This window comes from Cheilinus undulatus, linkage group 12 (genome assembly GCF_018320785.1).
Source record: "Cheilinus undulatus linkage group 12, ASM1832078v1, whole genome shotgun sequence".
Taxonomy (NCBI): Eukaryota; Metazoa; Chordata; class Actinopteri; order Labriformes; family Labridae; genus Cheilinus; species Cheilinus undulatus.
In genome coordinates, this window is record NC_054876.1 from 37095511 (window position 1) to 37117258 (window position 21748).

The following is a 21748-nucleotide window of genomic DNA, read 5'->3' on the forward strand; positions in this document are numbered from 1 at the left end:
TTTACTAAGTAATGTTGATTCTTCTTGTCAGATGACCAAAAAGCATTGTTTATGTCTCATCAGACCAAAGAACTGTCTTTTACTTGACCATGGAGTCTCCTACGTGCCTTTTAGCAAACTCTAGTCCAGATTTAATGTGAGTTTTTTTCAACAGTGGCTGTCTCTTTGCCACTGTCTCATAAAGCTTTGACTTGGTGGCAGCTTGGTAGGATGGCCAAATGCAGGCAGATTTACACACATGCCATATTCCTTCCATTTCTTGATGATGGATTTAACTGAACTCCCTGGGATGCTTAGCGCCGTGGAAATGTTTTTGTATCCATTCCCTGACTTGTACTTTCAGTTACCTTCTCTCTGAGTTGCTTGGAGTATTCTTTTGTCTTCATCAGAGGTCTCAGAGGTCCCCAAAGCATGCCTGTGAAGTCTGTTGCTGAAAAACACCACCGTATTGGATTTTTGCATGTCCTCTGTTTCAGCCCTGCTCAGAACGAGCTGTTTCTGTGTCTGTAGCTTTAAATGTTACTGAGCTGTCTGACTCCACCCCTTTCAGGGACTGTGGCTTACTGGATGTGGCTCTCCTTGGAGAGGAGGCCCAGGAGAGGAAGGTGGAAGTTTCTTCCAAGGGGGAAGGGCCAACCGAACCAGGGGGCGGTGCTAACTCCCCAAATGACATCATGAGGGGAAAATCTGAGAACAGCTTGTTTCAGCACATATTTTCTTCTGATTTTTGGGGGAATTGTGGACAGACCAGGGGCGCATATTTTTGTCAGAAAAGCCTGAAAAAGAGATTTTGGCATATGTCCCCTTTAACTAGTGACTGGACCTTAAAGACACAGGTGTCTTTGCACTACAGTCTCTTGAGATACATTCACTGCAATCAGATGATCATTATTTTACTGATTGTGAGACTACTGATTGGCTGGACCTCTGTTGAATTAGGTCAGTTACTTTGAAGGGGGTGAATATTTAAGCAGTAACTTATTTTAACTTACATAATTTTATTTAAATGACATTACTTTGTAGAAATCTGTTTTGCTTTTACATTAAAGAGGGTTTTCTTTAATATTTTTTGCCAAAAAGCCAAATAATATTGATTATGATTGATTTATAAAATCAATAAAAAGGGTAAATACTTTTTAGGCAATGAAGATAAACCTGCCGGATATATTCTAAATTTTGCTCTTGATTGTAATACAAACAAAGTTTAGGAGACAAATGACTAATTTCTGACACAAACATATTGAGAATACATTTATTAGCAGGAGAGATACCATGATATGTTTATCAAAATAGCTGCCAATTTACCATCTAGATCAACTGGCCAAATTTTGGGAGCTGTACTTGTTTATATTTCTTTTTGTGAGGGGAACTTGAAAACTGAAAAAAATCGAGGGATATGAAGTAAGTAGTGGAGTAAAGAAGTTTAGTAAAAATATGAGCTAGCAAATGAATATAAAACTTAAGAGCCTGGAACATACCTGAGCATTTCTCTCTCATAAATATTCTCAATTACACTCCACCAGGGAGGAGGACAATGTCTAAGAAGCATGCTGAGCAAAAGATGTGATTGTACCTATAAAGGAACCATACTTGTTTTCCTCCCTGCAAAGTCAGATCATAAATATAACTGCAGAGATGCAGCTTATAATAAATAACAAAACGCAGAGCTGAAATCACCCTGAGGCATGTCAACATTTTCCTACTCTAACTCCCTCCCTCCTCCTCTCTTCCTGTGTTTCCCCTTCAACGGCTGGTCTCAAGTTTCACCTGGAGAATACTTCAACAGAAGGAGAATACCCTCCACATTAAAAGCAGGTCAGAGCATCCTTACAGGGATAAATGGCTGCCCTCACCTATAATCCAACCCACAACAACACATGCAGAGAGTGGGCACATCAACTAACCTGCCTGATTGCTTTTATTTACACTCTTTCTCTTGGTAATCGTTTCCCGTTCATCACACTTTTAGGGAATGACTCATAAGTAGATTGATGGTAACTAAAAGGCTATATCACATCATCTCTATGACATCATGGGTTTCATGGATCATGCCGCAAGTCATCATTTCATTTCCTCTACTCATTGTACCAGCTGTAATTTCATATAGTTCTGGGGAATAATTATAAAAGGACATGCTTCTGTCATAGACTGAATGAAAACAAGGATTTGAGGAGGAGGAGCATTAGAACTCGGAAAATTCTAGCTTGATCCTATCCAAGCCCATGCATATTCTCTCTGAGCCCGACCCAGCCTGTCCCAACATGTATTTATAGGCCTGATTCTGATTTAAACGTGGATTCTTTTTTTAATAAGTAGGCTCTCATTATTAGGGTTTTGAACTAAATTTTTATCTTGTTTTATAGCAGAATCTCAGATGAGATTGTAATGAGCGCAACACAGAGGCATTTCAATATTCAAGATATTCGACCAGCAGACCTAGGCATGCGAAATAGACAAAAACTCAAAAATCAAGGGCAATAAAAAGTTACACTGCCATGTCTGACAGGATGTCAGCAAACAGCAAAATCAAACAGTAAGTCGTGGCCATTTTAGACACAGTAGATGTCACAGAATTAAAACATTTTATTCAAAATTATGTTTCTCACACTTTCAGCATCAACACCAAACATACAGAGGATTGAAAGCGGGTAATTCGGAGGCAAAGAGACCAGACAGATCTGGCAACCTGGACACATCTGGTACCAACACCGACACATATAAAAAATATTGTTTCAGGCACTGTTTAGACACCGGCACCATGTAAAAAGTGTTGATGTAGCACCAGTACTAGAAAAACCTCGATGATACCCAACCCTTTAACCAACTCATTAATCTGTATTGATGTAAACAATGCAACAGAGGGATCTTTGCTTTTTATTGTTAAGTTAAATGTGTGTTTTTTGGGGTTTTTTGGTGTGCAGAGAAGGCAGGACTTAAACTGTAGCTGAGTCAACGCTGCCCCACATGATGTCACCAGTGTAATATGTCAGCGCCCATTGTGGAGGAAATTTGTCTTCAATTTGATAAAATAGAGAGGGGTGGGGAAGCATCGTTCATCTTTATATACAGCCAATCACTAAGAAATAAATGAGAGATGAGATCATGGGTTCAACTCATGGTTCAAACTATGCGTCATCCTGTCTCCTCTCTTCTCTCTACCAGCTGTGCGATAATTACATATAATTCAGTGGAAACAACACAGAAAGGATGTGTTTCTACCAAGAGGAAATAATCTCACACTACAAAAGCATACAGAAGCAGAACAACAGCCTAAAGCTCACTGTGATTACACCTTTTTTTTCAGCTTTGATCAGGCTGACAGGCACTGCAGAGAATCAGCTCTGTGTTTCCCTTGTTAAATGAGACACACACACTGACAAGCCCCTCAAAATGAACTACAGCGCAGGTCAAATACATGGCAAGTCGCTGATATTAAAGGTGGGTGTGGCTTGTTATTTTTGTGTGAGTGGCAGAGGTTATTAGGAAGGATGTGGCTACTGTATATGACAGGGGATTCACTGAGATTGAAGGGAGAGTGAAACAGAAAGCCGGCGCTTAATTAGTAAAAGCTGAAGCACTTCCTGTTCACACACAGCCGGCCTGATGAGCCGAAGCGCCCTGAGACGAGGCAAATAAAAGCACAAACCACAGGTTGATTTGATGAGGGAAACATGCAACATCAGCACACAAACAAAAGCTGGTTTAATGACCACTGCTCCCTCCCTGCACCTCTTCTCCTCCCTATTGATACCCTCTATACATGCAGGCCTCAGTCCCTCCTCTAGCAGGCTTTTATAATGCACATCAATATTACACAAGACGAAAATAACACAAGACGAGCTGTAATGCATCATGTATGAACTCTATATGTTGGGAATGTAAGTAGAAAGTGCTGGATAGCTGAACATTTCAAGCAGATGTAACTGATGAGATACAGGATGATTTTTATTAACTTTAAGGTTGTTGAGGGTTTTTTTTCTATTTCATCAGCAGATCAATCACAACTCCCTGCCACCACCTGCTGTAGGACAACAACAGGGAAAAGAGAGGAAAGCAGTGTGCCAACCTGAGAGTGTAAATTATTTACTACGTCTAAACTCTGCTGAGCACAGCAAGGCTCACAGACACACTGCCTGCTACAACATGGAGGAAGTCTGCAAATGTGTGTGTGTTTATGTGTGTGTGAGGATTGGGCAGGGCTACATGTGCCAGAACAACAGAGCAGGCCAAGAGACACCGAGGAAACAATATTTTTCTTGAATGTCACAAAATGCCTCTCTGGTAATATTCTGCACTCCAGATATTGATCGGTATGGGTGGTGCTGCCTTGCTCATCCATCATTACTACAGTATGTGAGCTGAGTGTGCAGTACCTCTCCTCCTCCACCAGGGACCCTCGCGGATGGTATAGGAGAGCTCATTGAACTCCAGGTCCACAGCTGAGCGGCGTGGGAGATGGGAGAATCGCTGGGCCTCGGTGATGTGGTTCTCTACTTTCTTCAGGTGGGTGAGCAGCGGCGCCTCCTGAGGAGCTCCACCTGGGAGTTTGGTCTCCTCCATGGGGATGCTGACCGAGCCTGGCTCCAGGGTCTTCTCAGCCATGCTGACAAGCTGTGAAGGAGGAAACATTAGAGGTCGAAAAAGTACATCAGTATTGTACTCAAGTAGAGTTACTCTGATTAAAATTTACTCAACTACAAGTAAAAGTAATAGTCTATAAATCTACTTTAAAAGTTAAAAGTATCCTATTTGAAGTTTACTTTAAGTGCTGAGTAGCTTCTAAGGAGTTGTATAGTCAAACATGATCTTTCCTTAGTGGCAACAAGAGAATAGATCTGCAACCAGGCTGTTCAGGTAAAGTCACACCTCTATGGTAAAGTAAAATGCACAGAAAATTAACAGTGTTAATTAAACTCATCGACTAGTTATGCTACACTTGAAAGTGTTTAATATTTTACAATACGACAGAGCCGCGGTGACGCTTGAAAACCTGTGATAAGGTGGATCTCTTTTGGAAAGAACAGAGAGTCAACCTCATAGCAAGGCAATGCATACTGATGAAGAATATGCTCTGTGCATCCTTTAGGAACACTTAAAGTCAGAGGCAGGAAGGCTAACTCTGTTGATAACTTCACTCATGGTGCAAATGTGTCTCAATCCACCAGAAACATGAGTAAAAGAACACCAGCAGTCATCACTGCATAACATGCAACATCCAAACAACTTAACACAGTCAAAACACATCTAAACACGTGCAGGAGTTCCCCCATGATTTGGCAGAGCTTAGATCAATTAACTTTTTACAGAGTGGAACTACCACTGGTGGATCAACACTATCATATAACTCCAGCACTGAAGACCATTTCACTCAGAGAGGAGTTAAAATGAACACTGAAATATTTAACCTTGAGATATCAACACTGCCAGCTAGGATAGGCTCCAGCCCCTGCGCGACCCCCACTGGAATAAGCGGTATAGAAATTGGTTGGTTGGATGGATGGATATCAACACTCCAGTTTTTCTGTGTATACCAGCTGTTTTGGGATGTGATGTGGAATCATCCTCTTTTTGTAGTCAGAAGTAGAAATAGTACAAGAGTATTGTAATCAAGTAAAAACAGAGTCACTCTGGTTAAAACTTACTTAAGTAGAGGTAAATGTACTGATTTTTGAATGTACTTAAAAGAGTAGAAGTGATGTAAGTAGTTACTTTCCATCCCTGGGAAACATACAACTGTTTTTCCTCACTTATTTCCTCAAAATGCAATCTAACCTTATGTCCTTATACTTTCCTTTAACAAAAACTTTGAGTATGGAATCATTTTAACCTGAAAAACTCTAATAAAAACTTCTTAAACATCGTTTATATTGGCAGCTATTTTAAATGTAGTCTTAATCTTGGTGTTCAAATTAAAATGACTTAGTTTTAGTAAAAAAAATTTACAGAAAGACTTTTAGTCCAGTTTAATCAATAAAAACAAAAAAATGTCCAGTTTTAGTCAATATAAGTCTTTACATTTTAGTCTTTCTTTTAGTCAAGGCATTCTTCTGAACTAATTCTTTCAGCTGTTTTACAAAATTAATATGAATGTAAAACACTTATTGTACTAAACTGAAATCATTTTAATCACTTTGAAATACACTGACAAACATACTGACATACCTTAGATGAACAGTGGAGGGATATTATGAATTTTGAATGTCCAAAAGTCCAGCATTAACATTTTAGCCCCTTTTTAGTCTCCTTGATGAAAACTTGACAGAACTTGTGTCAGAGTTTTTATCACTAAAGACCTATTTTAGCTCATCTTAATCTTCCTTGAGAAAAATGTTGTTGACTGACAATTTTAGTCATAGTTTTAGTCAACAAAATTAACATGGGTCTTTAAGGATTTCCTTGTTTAGCCGCTATACAACTCACATAGGCACTAATATAACACTTAACTGATTTGTGCACTGCAAAAATGCAAATCTCAGGAAGTCCTTAATGGCCAATTTGTAGTTAAAAATAAATCATTACACTTCTTATGGTACACATTCAAAAATCACATCCAGTAAACTTCTGGTTTACAAATAGTAAAAAAAACAAAACAAAAAAGGCCTAAATTGCTTTAAGTCTGTACAACTTTCTGCCATGTAATTTTGTACATTGTCCCTGACACAAATAAACTTAATAAAATAAACTAAATTAAACAGTACAGCAAGCAAAGGTTACCCAAGTGTGTCCTAAAATGAGATTGTCTGTATCTTAATTAGTTATAACATCTCATTTCAGGACATTTAGGAATATGCCTGCTGCAATGGTAGATATTTTTTAATTATTTTGAGCTGTTTAAGCCTTTTTAAGGCCTTTTTTCAAACATCTTGTTTATCGATTTTGAAAGCAAAAAATAAGGCCTAAATTGCTTGTATTATTTATTTATGTATGCCAATACTGCAATTAAAATGTACCCACGTGTTCTTAAATGAAATGCTGATACCCAACTATATCTAAATTAGTTATAACTAGACACTTAGGATGAATGCACTTGCTGCAATGGCAGATATTTATACTTTTTGTGAGCTTTTCAGGCCATCCTTTAATATATAGAATAAGATTTGTCCAGGCAAGTGTGGTATATTTTAGACTGGAATGTAGACAAATGCACTTACAAGGTATTGAGATGTGTGAACACAAAGGTGCTGCTGTAAAATGATTTTAGGAGGACTGCAGACATCCTCTTAAAACTAGGTGCAGCACGTGATCTGATTACCGTTTTATCTCATGGAGCAGCTGCTTAAGAGGAATGAGCCTGTGAGTGTGAGGAGTCGGGATCTGGTTTCAGTCCTGCAGCACCCTCATACTGCTGATCCACAAGCATTTCCTTCCTAAACTGAAGGGTTTGTAAAAGCTTGGGAAGCAGCTGCTGATCCATTAGCTTTGCAAGAATGTGAAACACATTAATTCCCCCCATAATATCAGCACACTGAAGATGTTAGGGATATCTTCAGAGTCATGCTACAGTTGTATTCATGAGGGCAAAGTCAACAGTGATTTAACAAAACAATGCCCCAGTACTAATGAAGTGAATTAAGGGGATTATGTGCGTAATTTAAATGAGTTTCCTAAACTGAATCAAGTGGCCTACTTTAGATTAGCTGGCTGTAGATAAAGAGTCATGTTATTATTCCTGACATATTTATATGTGCTAATGTTAGAGGAAAATGCCTCAAGAAAAACAACAAATCTAACTCAAACCCACATGATTATATTCCTTCCAGGAGGATGCTATTCAGGGAAAGAATCAGGTTACTTCTGATTACTTTTACCGACATAAAACAAGCTGTAAAAAGCATTTTATAAATGCACCTAAAGGTCTGTAATTGTCCTTAATAGTCACTATGATTACTTTTGGTACTGTCTGAAATTCTTAGAGTATATAATAAATACACAACAAAGCTAACATACAAAACTACTAGATTATATCATTGTAGAAAGATGGGATTCAACATAATAATCATGCTACCTTTTATCTGAATGAATAACCTTTAATAGAAAAGGTTATTTCATGTGCTTTAATGTCTGTAAGAGGCTTAAATACTTGCTAAGATTACCCTGAAGACCTTCTGAAACTCCTTTAGCATTTATGTTGTCATGGGGTCAATTTTGACCCGTTTTCATATGTTGTTTTATGTTGTTAGATTTATTTGATCTAACTGCTGAGAATGAGCATTGCTGGTGCCCTACCACACCCTTTACAAATACAAATAATAAAGGGTATGTTTTTAAAATGTATAGAATTTCTTGTCTTGCCAAGTAAAAAATAACAAGACAAGAGTGCTAGGATCATATTATAGCCATAAAAAGATTACAATTTCTGCTCAATTTGAGAATAAAATAAAGCACATGGTTCTGTGAATGAGGCATATTGACTATAACTGACAAGAAAGAAGTGTGAAAAAATGTGCTAATGACAGAATATGGTCAGCTTTGAAGCTCTAACAAAGAATTGGATGATATATTACAGATATGCTTTACAAAGAAGGAAATCAGGCACCATATTTGACCAACATGGACAACATGTGTGATTTGCTGCCATTACGTTAATTATAAGGTTGGAATGGGATTATTTATCATCAAATACTCCTCTGATCATAAATGATTCAATTTTTTTTTTAAACTCACAAATAAAGAATAATTGCACGCAAATAATGCATATGGACCATACATTTTAAAAAACGTAAAACTTGTATGCGTTGTACAAAGGAAACACAAGTGTTAGAGAATATGTGAAATAAACAACATACCTGTCACACAAATCCACCTGATGACATGTTTATATAATGAAGCATTTCAGTGAAATGATCTCTGTACTTTTTAATACGTTTACACACACGATAAACCTTAAGTAGAGCAGATTATTTCATGTGCTTAGAGGTCTTACTGATCTATTACTACTATTATGTCCTTATTAAAGGATGCTTTTAGGCAAAATATTCAGGATACCTCTGATTACTGCTATGTATGTGATAAAACCTTTAGTAAAAGAGGTTTTTCATGTTCATAAAGGCCTAAATTTGGCCAAAAAGTGCACTAAGATTAACTCCAAGGCTGCTGGTTTTTCTACACAAGCTTTAGATTATGTCCATATAGAGGGATGCTATTTGATAAAATAATCTGTTTGCTGACATTTAAAGAAGGTTATTTCATGTACATAATGCCTGAAATTGACCAATATAATCCCTGAGACTACCTTTAAAACTGTTTGAATCTAATTTAGATAATAAAAGGAATAAATATCACACCTTTGTACAAAAAATACAGATTATGTCATTATTGAAGGATGTTTTCTGTCAAAACAGTCGTGCTACCTCTGATCACCTGTATGCACGATATGAATCTTAATAAAAGAGGTTTTTTCATGTACAGAAAGGCCAGAGTTTGAGTACTAAGTAACTCTTTGCTATTATAGACACTATAAGAAATAACAGACTGAGTAAACCCATCAGATAATGTCCATATAGAGGAATGCTATTTTATAAAGAATGTGGTTGATAACATTTAAAAGAAGTTTTTTTCATGTACATAACGCCTGAAATTGACCTAAATAATCACTGAGACTACCTTTAAAACTGTTTGTATCTTAATTTATGTAATACAAGGAATACATATCACACCTTTTGTACAAAAAATACAGATTATGTCCTTATTGAAGGATGTTTTCAGGCAAAACAGTCTTGTTACTTTTTTTCATGTACAGGAAGAAGGTTATTTCATGTACATAAAGGTCTGTAAATGATCTATATAACTCCTAAGATTACCTCTAAAACTGTTGGAATCTATTTCAGAGCAAAAAAGGAATAAATAACGCACCTTTCATACAAAAAAAAAAAAAATAAATAAAAAATACAGATTACAGACTGTCCTATTGAATAATGTTTTTTTGAAACATATTAATGTTATTTCTGATTACTTATATGCACATAATGCTTAATAGAAGAGCGTACCATTTGCAAAATAAACACTTACACTGACTTAATAAGTATGTTAAGATTTTTAGGGAATACATGAAATAAACAGTACAACCTATGTACAAAACCACTATATTATATCTATACAAGCGATTCTATTTGATAAAATGATAAGAATAATAACCTTTTAAGGTTGTTTCATGTACATGAAGTCTGTAATTGACCTAAATAATCACTGAGATTAAATTTAAGCCTGTTTGAATCTATTTTAGAGAATAAAAGAAAAAAATAGCACACCTCTCATGTAAAAAAACACAAATTATGTCTTTAAAGACAGATGTTATTTGGTAAAATAGTCATGTCATGTCTGACAACTTGTATGTTGATGATTTAATGTACAACAGAAATGTTTAAATCATGTAAATGAAGGTCGAAATAGGCCTAAATAAGCACCAAGACTGATTTAATGACTAAGTGTTTTAGACTATAAGAAACAAAACTACCTATTTAAAAGCCTGTAATAGGGGAGGTTATTCCATGTATATGGCCAAATAAGTAATGACATCAGCTTAATACGATACAATATGAGACACTTCATAACAATGCCAATATATAATAGAGAATATAAGAAATAACACATTTAAAAAACAAAACCACACTTTTGTGACTTTACAGGGGTGTCCTATTTTGTGAAACATTCAAGTTAGTTTTTGTTAGTTTGATAGGCAATGATGCGTCATGTACCATGATATAATCTTATAAGTGGGTTATTTCATGTACTTAAAGGTCTATATTGGCCTAAGCTGTTTGGCACTCTTTCAGAGAAATAAACTAAGCAGCTGACATGCAAAAGCACCGGATTATATCCTGATAAAGAGATGCTATTTGGTGAATATTAAGGTTGATTTAGATCAGTGGTTCTCAGCTGGTCCTGCCTCAGGACCCACCAGTCTGTCTTATGACAGATCGCAACCCAGGTTTCCAAAACATTTTCAACAACTCATGCTTAGTTAATTGAATATGTTGCAGTTTGGAGCATAATTGGACCAAAACACCTGGTATAAAAAAGAAAAGGGACAAAACTGACAAATTGTATACTTTCTTTCCCCATCATTATGTGTAAATTTTGGCCAGTTTTCCAGCAAACTTGTGAAACTACTTCATTATCATGGGAAAAGTAGCCGTTTTTTTGCAAGAAGAGGTGATTAACTAGTTGAAATATTGATCAAACATTTTAATTTACTCAATTTCACAGTAAAAAAGGTAAAAATAAAAGTTAGAGATGCATGTCCAATGAGGACTTATGGACTTTTGCCACCATTTTTTTTTCAGACCCACTGAAACTGTTCCGCGACCCACTTTTAGGTCCCGACCCACCAGTTGAGAACCACTGATTTAGACCACTTGTTCTTGGCCTAAATAATCACCAAGATTAACTTCAAGACAGTTTGAGACTCTTAAAGAGAATAAAAGAAGGAAACAACACCTTTTTTTCCCACACAATAACAGTGTCTGGGACTAACTCTATCCCATCCTAAAACATCCCAGTCCAAGCCTCTAGTACTCTCTGATCACTGTCCTGTGTCCACTGACCTACTCGGCTATAAGTGTAGTAAAATACTGTCATGTAGAGAGGAGCAGTGAAGAAAATTGACCGTGACTTCTATTGACCACCCTACCATTAGTGAATTTCCATTACCAGCCTGCATATAAGCTCTGTAAAAAACACTGACAGGCTTTAATGGCCTCTTAGTCAGATGAAGGCCTCCATGTTGTGTCATGTGCGGCCCAAAAGCCAGGACACGTGAGCACACAGACAGAGTTAAAATCTGCTACTGGGGCTGAAATTTGCTTGATAATAATGTTTGATGGTGTTGCAGTGGTTTGTGTGCTCTGCAGTGACTCTCAGTAATGGTGAGGAGGCTGCCTGTTCCTCTAAAAGCACCTGTTAACAACAAACTGATGAGGATGAAAACATGAGACATAAAACAAGCTGGAAATGCCTGGTGAGTGTGAAAAAAAGTGACTACTCTTCAAGGTGGATGAGTCATAAAAGAGCCTGAGTGCACACAGTCAGTCCTGTACTGTATGTTGCATAGCACACGCACTCACACACGCACGCGCCCAGTGCACATACTTCTTATTGTGTGTTGAGATGACCAGGTGAGCAGCTCTGCCCTGGTTTCTCCTCTTTGGGTCAGAGCAACAGTGCTCAAATGATGCCTCCGGGTACAGCAGCACAATCCCTCCACATGAGAAGGTCCCACAAACAGTCCCTGCCTGCTCAAAAGAGAAAAAAAAAAAAAACACAACAACAAGATGCTCACTGTGCGCCACAGTCCGAGAAAAATCCGCTGAGATGCATGCAAGGACCAAGCTGTGCTCCTCTTAATATGTCTCGGGGTGCGGCGCACATCGTCCCGCATCCACTACAGCAACTCCAAAGATTAAAATCATGTCCGGCCTCAAACTATGACTGCATCCTGGAGAATCGTCAGGGGATCAGGATGCCTGTCATGGTTTCTCTTCCTCCTCGGTGCGATTGCTCCCTTTATTACATCCATCCGTCCTGTGCTCGCACACTCCGATTACTCGCACACATCCTCAGCAGTGTTAGTGATAGTGATGGTGGCAGTCTTCAGCGTCTGACATCTGGATTGAAAGAGAAACAGACGAGCAGTGCTGCAGATGCTTCAGCAGCAGCAGCAGCTCGGTGTAGCAGCCGCCGTGATCCTCTTACCGGTTGGTGCGTCTGTGTGGTACGCACGCCGGTCTGGGATGCAGGGCGTTGCTGACAGGATGCTACTGGAGGAAAAAAAAAAACACACTGTTTTGGCTTGATCGCTTCCTCCTAATCCTAATCCTGTCCTCATGTTTTGGGGATGAATAAAGGCGCAGAGAAAAAAGAAAAGAAAAGAAAAATAGCCAAATGTAAGCAAAGATAACAGATCGAAGATACATTTAAATTTCTTTAAAGAAATGTTAATAGTGTTATGGTGATTGACCTGACCTAAAAGTTTAAGTTACATCCAGTTAGCCTACTTAAATTGATTCCGATAGGATTGACTGAGGAAGTCTGTTTCATTAAATTACCCTCTTACATGCTAATTTAAGCCTTTTAAGTATCCCGTTTCCTATTCATGCACTACTTTGGGATGCTCTCTTGGGAAACAAGAGAATTGGGCATAACCAGGAACTATTACGAAAGCTAGCCTACTTTATGTCGAAGACTTTCTATTTTTATCGCTCATGTTGTTTTATTCACCCTGATAGATGTGGTGGATGTGGCTGTCCCAGCTGTGGATACTCGGTGTAAACATAAGAGAGAGGTTTTTGGTGAGATTTTCGGCCCCCCTGTCCCTTTAAAGGCCGCACCTGCGCAGCTGCCTGCCTGGTGCTGATGCTGCAGTGCCCGGGTTATTTTCGGTAAAACAGACGGGGTTACTCGCGTTCAAACGAGCCCTTCATGCCTTACATCACCCCTGAGAGGAAACCGAGACCATTTTTAGCCTATCGCACCTGCCTGTTAATCAGACCAAATTAAAACGAGCTCTCGTGTCGCAGCATGAGCTTTAATTCAGCATAGCATCCCATCTCTGTCTGCTCCTCTGAGTATGATCAGTCTCCTTGTTGTTGATCATGTCATCAAACTGGACCACAGTCTACACACAGACACTCAGCAGCCCTTTGGAGCGAGCACAGGCTGTTCTTCTTCTTCTGTCAGCTCAAACGTATTTAAACCAAAAATATTCAAACATATCTTACATTTTATTCTTGTTTTAACCATGTTAATCTCGACTGTGCTGTAGGTTATTATTTTTGTAGTTATATTTGCCACACTCATACACAGCACAGTAAATTTTGCAATGTTAAAGTAACACTTAAAGAGATAAATTTAACACTGTATCCTGGTGAAATTGGTCCCAACCAGGATTGGTGTTAAATCAACTTTTTCCATACTGTTAAAATTTTAAAGTCAAATTAAAGGGGACATATCACTTGTCACATATCGCATGATTCCACATTACATCCCAAAACAGCAAAACTGGAGTGTTGATATCTCAGTTTAACATTACAGAATTGAACTCTCAAAGTGTAATTTCCACTCCATTCTGAGTGAAATGGCCTTCAGTGTTAGAGTATCTGACAGCGTTGAGCTACCAGTACATTCTACCAGAGTAAATGCACTTTTAATTGAGTACAGTAGTTGTGTTTTTTTCCCACCTCTGCTGAAGTATTACAGTGCATCTCAAAGGTCCTGAATTTTACCCCATGAATGGGAATGCCAAAGCAAATTCACACATCCACATGCCAGAATGGTGCAGTCTAGTATGTACTTTGTCATGGTGTTGTCACAGCCACTATGGGAAGTCAGTAACTCAGAGATCAACTTCACTCATGGAGCAAAGTGTTTCACATTAAAAGCGACAAAAATTTCCAAGAAACATGAACAGAGGTCAAGCAGCAATCACAGTGGAGTAGGCAAAACACATTTTAACACATAAAATACATCTGAACACAAGGGAACTTGGGAAAACCCTGCCTAATGTCACCAGATTTGAAATGGAAGAGAGCTGAGCTCAGATCAACTGACTCTCCAGGAGTTAGATGCATCAGCACTGTCAAATGACTCCAATAATGTAGACCATCTCACTCAGAATGGAGTCAAAATTACACTTTGGGAGGTGAGATCAACTCTGAAATGTTTCACACTGAGATATCAACACTCCAGTTTTGCTCTGCAGGCTATTACTGATAATTAAATAATGTAGCGTATCTGTCTGTCTGTTCACAGTGTTTGCTGTATTTCAGGCATTTTGATTGTGTGCATAAAAACAACATTGTTTTCACAAAGTAAGTATCTTAACAAGTTCTATCTTTTGCTCCCATGTAAGATTTTCTACCAGGGTGATTATAATGTGGGGCTGCATGGCGGCACAGGGTTTAATGCTGTTGCATCACAATAACAAGGTTCCTGGCTCAGGTCCCAGTAGGACAGGGCCTTTCTGTGTGGAGTTTACATGTTCTCCCTGGGCAGCTATCATAAATTCAGTCGTTTGATTGAAATGTCTTTAATTTCAGTCACATAGTTATTTTCACTCTTGAAAGTTTTTAAGTAGAAAACATTTTACTCCAGTTTTAGTCCGTAAAGGTTCTCACATTTTAGTCAAAACAGACATTTTCTATAACTAACTTATCTATTAGTACTTTAATTTTAAGTATTCTGAAAAAATACTGACTTACCTTGAATACTTCTCCTCTTTGCTTGTGTTTTTACAAATTACATTTATTGTGGACAAATAAAATTGATTTTAAATGCCCAACAGTCCAGCACCGACACTTTAGTCTTGTTTCTGCCTCCTCAATGAAACTAAACTTTTCACTGATGGTTTTATTATCAAATATGTATTATTAACAGATCGAAGTCTCACTTTCCTCATGGAAAAATTAACCTTTTTGGTCACAGTTTCTGTCAACCAAATTAACACTGCTCTCAGGGTACTTCAGCTTCCTCCCATGGTCCAAAGACATACTCGATCGGTTAATTGGTGACTCTAAATTGCCCATAAAAGTGAGTGTGAGTGTTCCTGTTTGACTGAATGGTGATCAGTGCAGGGTGTGCCCGCCTCTCACCATTGACAGCTGGGATTGGCTCCAGCCTCCTTTAACCCCAAACAGAGTAAGCTGTGTAAAAAAAGGACGGATGAATAATTTTTATTGTGTATACAAAACAATTATTTTTGTTCCACGGGATAGCAACTTTAGAGCCGAAAAAGATTTTATTATATGCACAATGTAATTATCTTGTTCTTCCATTGGGATACAAGAGAGTTGTATTCTGTCAACAGAAAAACTCTTTTCCACAAGATAATTGTTTTGTACAAGCAATATACCTCTCATGGGCACAAGACAAAACCTTGTTTTCACAAGGTTATTAAATTGTCTGCAAGTACAGCTATCTTGTTCCCAGAGAATTACTTTTGTACAAAGGATAATTATACCTTGTATTCAAGATAACTAAACTTGTATTGCACCAAAACTTACATTCGTTATCTTGAGCGCACAAGATAAAATTTCCCTTTTGCAACCTCAGGGGGTGTGTAAAGTTCTGCACAGCAATTGTGTTTTCAAAACTTTATAATTCACACATTTTATAAACATTCTACAAGTAATGACACACACAGTTTATATACTAAAATCAGTAGTATTAACATTTTTTATTCTTTTATCGTCAGTATTTTTGGTAATCTATTTCTTGCTCATTCTTGTCCTTCACTTCTGGCTATCAACAGCTAAATTTATCCCAGTGAAAGGTCAGTACAGCTTAATTAATTTAGCATTGATAAAAAGAATTCAAGCCATTATATCAAATAAAAAGCACAGTGAATGTGTTGCCGGGCCAACGTCAGGCTCATTAATGAGACTGCCACAGACAGTAAGTTGCTACCTCAATCTATTCTTCTACTTCAAAGACCTAATCCTGGTTGCATAATGTGATATTTGCCTTGAGAAAAGCGAGGTGACCTTTCTCTCACTCTCTGTAGAATATAAGTTTGTATGCATAAATTATCTAACAATAACCAGCCGCTGCCATTCAGGCCTTCAGAGGGACCATGAGACAGATCATCAATCAACTAAATGATCATTAAGTCACTGAAGAGAAAGCAGTGTTTCTCCATTCATTAAACACTGACGTTCATGCCTGAGGTTGGAGCGAATACTTTGATTAGTTTCAGTGTGGGATTGTGAATATTTACACTCTACAGAGGCTGCAGGAGTGTATGATTTACCATTATCTTTAAATCTGCTTAATAATTTGATCTGTTTTAATGGTGCATGGTAAATGAGTTCTGTGGACATACTGTCGTCAACTACCCCAAAAGATGGCATTATGGTTTGTGTTAGAGATTATTTTTACTCCAAAGATAAAGCTTTTAATTAAACTCATTGTCTGACATGTACAAAAATGGTTCTAGTGAGGCTTTAATAACTCTGAACACCACTCTTTTTAAACATGGCTCAGCTGAGAATGAAAGACATGACTTAAATTCTAACTTCATGTCCTAATTCTGTGTTTCCAGACTCACAGTGGAAGAGGACCCAGAGTTTTCCTCGTCTCTGTGGATTGTGAATGGAGAAACAGGAAGTGAGCGTGAGCAGACATACTGGGAGATCCTGTCTGAGAGCTCAGGAGAGTACAGCAGGCTGCGTGTGGGTGAGTTTCCTCCCCAGAGTTTAATGCTTCCAGATAAGAGGAAGACTTAATGAGCTGTAATGAAGCAGGAGACTTGACTGTTCTTTCACTTACTGCCAGATGTCCCGGTGTGAGATTATTCTTAATTTTTATTGTTGTGATGACTCATGCTTTGAAATATATTTGGTGAGATTTCTGCAGCTCATCATGAGCCTGGTTGTTTTAAGAGAGTGCTTCTGTAGAATGTTAATAAAGGGAATGTATAAAGGGTGATTTACTATTATCTTTCTGTTGTTAATGTGAGGTAAACTCAGTGCAGAGTTTCTCTTTGAAACCGTGTGGCAGCTTATAATCTATACAGACTGTGCAGACTGGAACTGACCGACTGGAGTAGGTATCATGATTGTGTCTCAGCAGCTGTACAGGCTTGTGATGGCAGAATAAAGTAGAAGCAGTGTTAATTATTGAATTTGGGTGTTTCAATCAGACACGTTGCCACAGGTGTATGAAATCGATCACCTAGCCATGCAGTCTCCATTTACAAACATTTGTGATACAAAATGGGTCGTTTTGAAGAGCTCAGTGACTTCAAGCATGGTACTGTGATGGATGCCACCTTTGTAATATAACAGTTCATGAAATGTCAGCCCTGGTGGATATTCCACAGTCAGATGTAAGTGACATTATTGGAGAGTGGAAGCATTTAGGAACAACAGCAACAAAGCAGGGTCAACGACTGCTAAAACACATGGTGTTTAAAATTCACAAACACTCCGCTGATGCCGTACCTGAAGAGTTTCAAGCTTCCCCTGGCATTAATGTAAGCACAAAAACTGTGCAGCAGCTGCATGCAAGTATCACCAAGTCCAATGCCAAGCATCACATGAAGTGTTGTAAAGCACACCCACGCTTTGAGTACAGTACTTGTATATTCATGCCACTTATTGCCGAGCCAGCAAGCTCCACTATTTGACAGTCTGAGAGCCACAATGCATTGTGGGATGCTTGAATATAACCAGCGTCCTCTGGCCAAACTACTATACACCAGGGGATTTCTCACATACATAAAAATGCATACTGTGAATTCAGTTCATATTACATATTCAATGTAATTTCACATTTAGAATGAATGAGTAAAAGAATGTTGTTTCAGACACGTCCACAATAGAATAGAATACTTAATGGCGATCTGAATTACTCCTCAGGATATTTTTCAACAGGATTCCCTGGATTTAATGTTTAATGATTTAATGTTTCTTTGAAGTTTACCTCAGTGCTTAATGTTGTGTCATGTTTTTTGAGAATAAAGTGCAACATCTAGTGGCTTTTAGGAGTAATGCAATTGATCAAACCTAATCCATGAGCAGTCATATTTTACAAATACAACTGGCTTCCAAAACATCAAACCTACAGATAAATAATTACACAGTGGCACTGGTTGAAAAAATACCCCCACTGATGATTTTCCCAGGTACTCGTGTTCAACTGTTCAGTTACTCAAATATCTAATGAGCTAATTCCATAGCAGCAACCAATGCATGTAGACATGGTCATGCGGGTCTGCTGAAGTTCAACCTGAGCATCAGAATGGAGAAAAAAGATGATTTATGTGACTTTGAATATTCCATGATTCTTGGTGGTCTGGCAGGCTTTCATGTTGTTTACTCCAAATGCTGACCCCACTAGTCTAATTTTGCTCAGAAATTTAGACTAATGAGACCAGGCAATGTTTTTCCATCTGTTGTACAATTTTGATGTGCCTGTGTAAATTGCAGCCTCAGACTTGCTCTCAATGTGGTCATCTGTTGCTTTAGGCCATCTGCATCCACAGATACACTCCTCTATACCATTGCTGCCTTTCTGTCAGCTTGAACCAGTGTGGTCATTTTCATCCAATTTCTGCCATTAACAAAGCATTTTGGCCCACAGAACTGCTGCTCACTGGGTATTTTCTCTTTTTGGACCATTCTCAGTAAAACCCAGAGATGGTTGCACCTAAAGATCCCAGTAAATCAGCAACAACTATGACACATTCAAAGTCACTTAATTCACCTTCTTTCCTCATTCTAATGCTCCACCTGAACTTCAGCAGATCATGTTGACCTTGCATAAAGGCACTGGACACTGCCATGGGATTGGCTGATGAAATATTGGTTTACTGACAGTTGAACAGAAATACCTAATAAAGTGACTGGAGAGCGTAAATATGTTACAATTTAAAACTCTCTTGAGTGTTTAGCCACCAGTAACTTCTGTATCCTTTCGAGTGTGTACTTTGGACTTTAAAAACACAGTTTAAGTGACCATAAAAAATTCCATGGCCTTTTTATTACAGAAAAACATCTTTGATGTCAAAGTGGAAACAGATTTCCCCCAAATTATTAGTGAAATGGTGATCACCTGAGTGCAGTGAATGTCTCTCAGTTGATTGTAGTATAAAGACACCTGTGTCTGCAAGGTCCAGTCACTGGTTAATTGGTATTCCTGGCTACCATTACACCATGGAGACAAAAGAACACTGCAAGCAACTCAGAGAAAAGGTCAATAAAACATTTAAGTCAGGGAATGGATACAAAAAAAATTCCAAGGCACCGAACATCCCCCAGAGTTCAGTTAAATCCATCATCAAGAAATAGAAGGAATATGGCACGTGTGTAAATCTACCTAGATCAGGCTATCCTCAAAAACTGAGTGACAGTGCAAGAGAGGCTACCAAGACACAGCAAATAGAAAGTTACAAGCTTCAGCAGCTGAGATTGGAGAGACTCTGCAGACAACAACTGTTGCCTGGTTCCTTACCAGTCAAAGCTTTATGGGAGAGTGGCAAAGCCACCTTTAAAGAAAACTCAGACTACAACTACAACTACAGTCTACCAAAAAGCATGTGGCAGACTCCATGGTCAAGTGGAAGAAAGTTCTTTGTTTTAATGAGACTAAAATGGTGCTTTTTGGCAGACAAGACGCTATGTTTGGTGGACACCAAACACTGCACATCACCACAAACACACCATCCCCACTGTGAAGCACAATTGTTGGAGCACCAAGCTTTGGGTATTCCTTTCAGCAGCTATCCCTGGAGGGTAGACGGTAAAATGAAAAAAATACAGGAAAATCCTGTAGGATAATCTTATTCAATTTGCAAGAAAACTATGGCTTGGGAGAAGATTTCTTTTCCAGTAAGACAATGAGCTGAAGCTGGACTTGAAAAGGGTGATTCATGCCTGATCCCTGTGCATCTGACAACTGGACAGAGCTTGAGAAGTTTAGCAAAGAAGAATGGAGGGAAATTGCAGTGTCCAGATTTACAAGTCTGACTGAGACCTATCCACACAAAATCAGTGCTGTGATTGCAGCTAAAGGAGCATCGACAAAATACAGACTTGAATATTTGTGTGATCGCTTATTTTGCATTAAATGCTTGTATTTAAGTGGCATTACTTTTTAAAAATCGGTTTTCACTTTGAAATTAAAGAGGTTTTTTTTGTACTTTTTTTGGTCAAAAAAGCCAAATTATAATAGCCCTGATTAATTTATAAAAACAGTAAAAGCATAAAACATCCAAGGGAGTGAATATCTTTATAGGCACTGTATATAAATGAGGTGCTTTAATTCTATATTACTAAAATTTGAAAGACTATTCCTACATTATAACAAAAGTAGCACTTGTTTTAAAGCATGCTTGATATTTAGTGTTTTTGCATTAAGTTTGATGTAATTTTTTCACATTTTCAGATATAGCGATAAAGAATCTGAGAAAAAAATATACTGCTGACTTAGAGATAATATTTTCAACTTCTAACACTTCCAGAGAATCTTCAAATTTCTCAGATCGAAGCATTAAAATGAAGTATTTACACTTTGTTTTCAGTTTGGCCAGCAAGAGATGTTTTTCTTTTATTCCTCTGAAACACATGAGATATTTTTCCACATCTAAATAATCCATACAAATATATAAAAATGAAGATTTGACTTTACATCAAATACAGATCTCGTTTGTTTATAATCAAATGGTTAAAAGCAGACGTTACATTGTACCAATAAAACCGTTTAGCTGATTACACTTTGACAACACTTTCCAAGTGTCTCAGAAGCCAAAGCTCTTCTTTCATAATGAGATTAAGGTTTCATCTCCTCCCAGTACAGATGGACTGAGACGAGAAGGGACGAGACAGAGCAGCTAATCTCTGTGGTTTCTCTTCCCTTTCACCTTGTTTTATCTCTATTTCTTCTTTTCTCTTAGACACAAACATGATACAGAGGGCACCTAAAATAATCCATGTCAATGCTCCCTTTAAAACAATCATGCAAAGGTCAAGCTTAAAACTTTTCTTTTCCACTATTTCAAATAATTACTTGACCCGAGTCTGACACAGACTATCATAAACTGATTTATCTTTCGTTTTGTGACCCTGCTGTGACCTCACGTCTCACATCGACATAATTTAAAATCTCTGCTTTATCATTCACCTCAGATTCTGAAGGATTTAACCTGAGGCACTAACTTGTCTTTATGTAAAATCTTACTGAACAAAAACCAAGAAGACATTATTGGCTTTAGTTTGCCACAGTGATTACATTAATGACTTAAAACATCCAGATTTAG

The 21748-nt window shown here is 37.9% G+C and overlaps 1 protein-coding gene across 1 annotated transcript in view; it reads right to left on the minus strand.

Annotated features, from left to right (window-relative positions):
• abcg4a (ATP-binding cassette, sub-family G (WHITE), member 4a) overlaps nt 1–12668 on the minus strand; it is a 37669-nt gene extending 25001 nt beyond the window's left edge. Inside the window, exons 1-2 of the mRNA XM_041801594.1 lie at nt 12088–12668; nt 4374–4611 (exon numbers count right to left, since the gene is read on the minus strand). Coding sequence (XP_041657528.1) covers nt 4374–4602 — 229 coding nt within the window. The 5' untranslated portion in view covers nt 4603–4611; nt 12088–12668. The remainder of the gene's footprint in view (nt 1–4373; nt 4612–12087) is intronic.
• Between the last annotated feature and the right edge of the window lie 9080 nt (nt 12669–21748).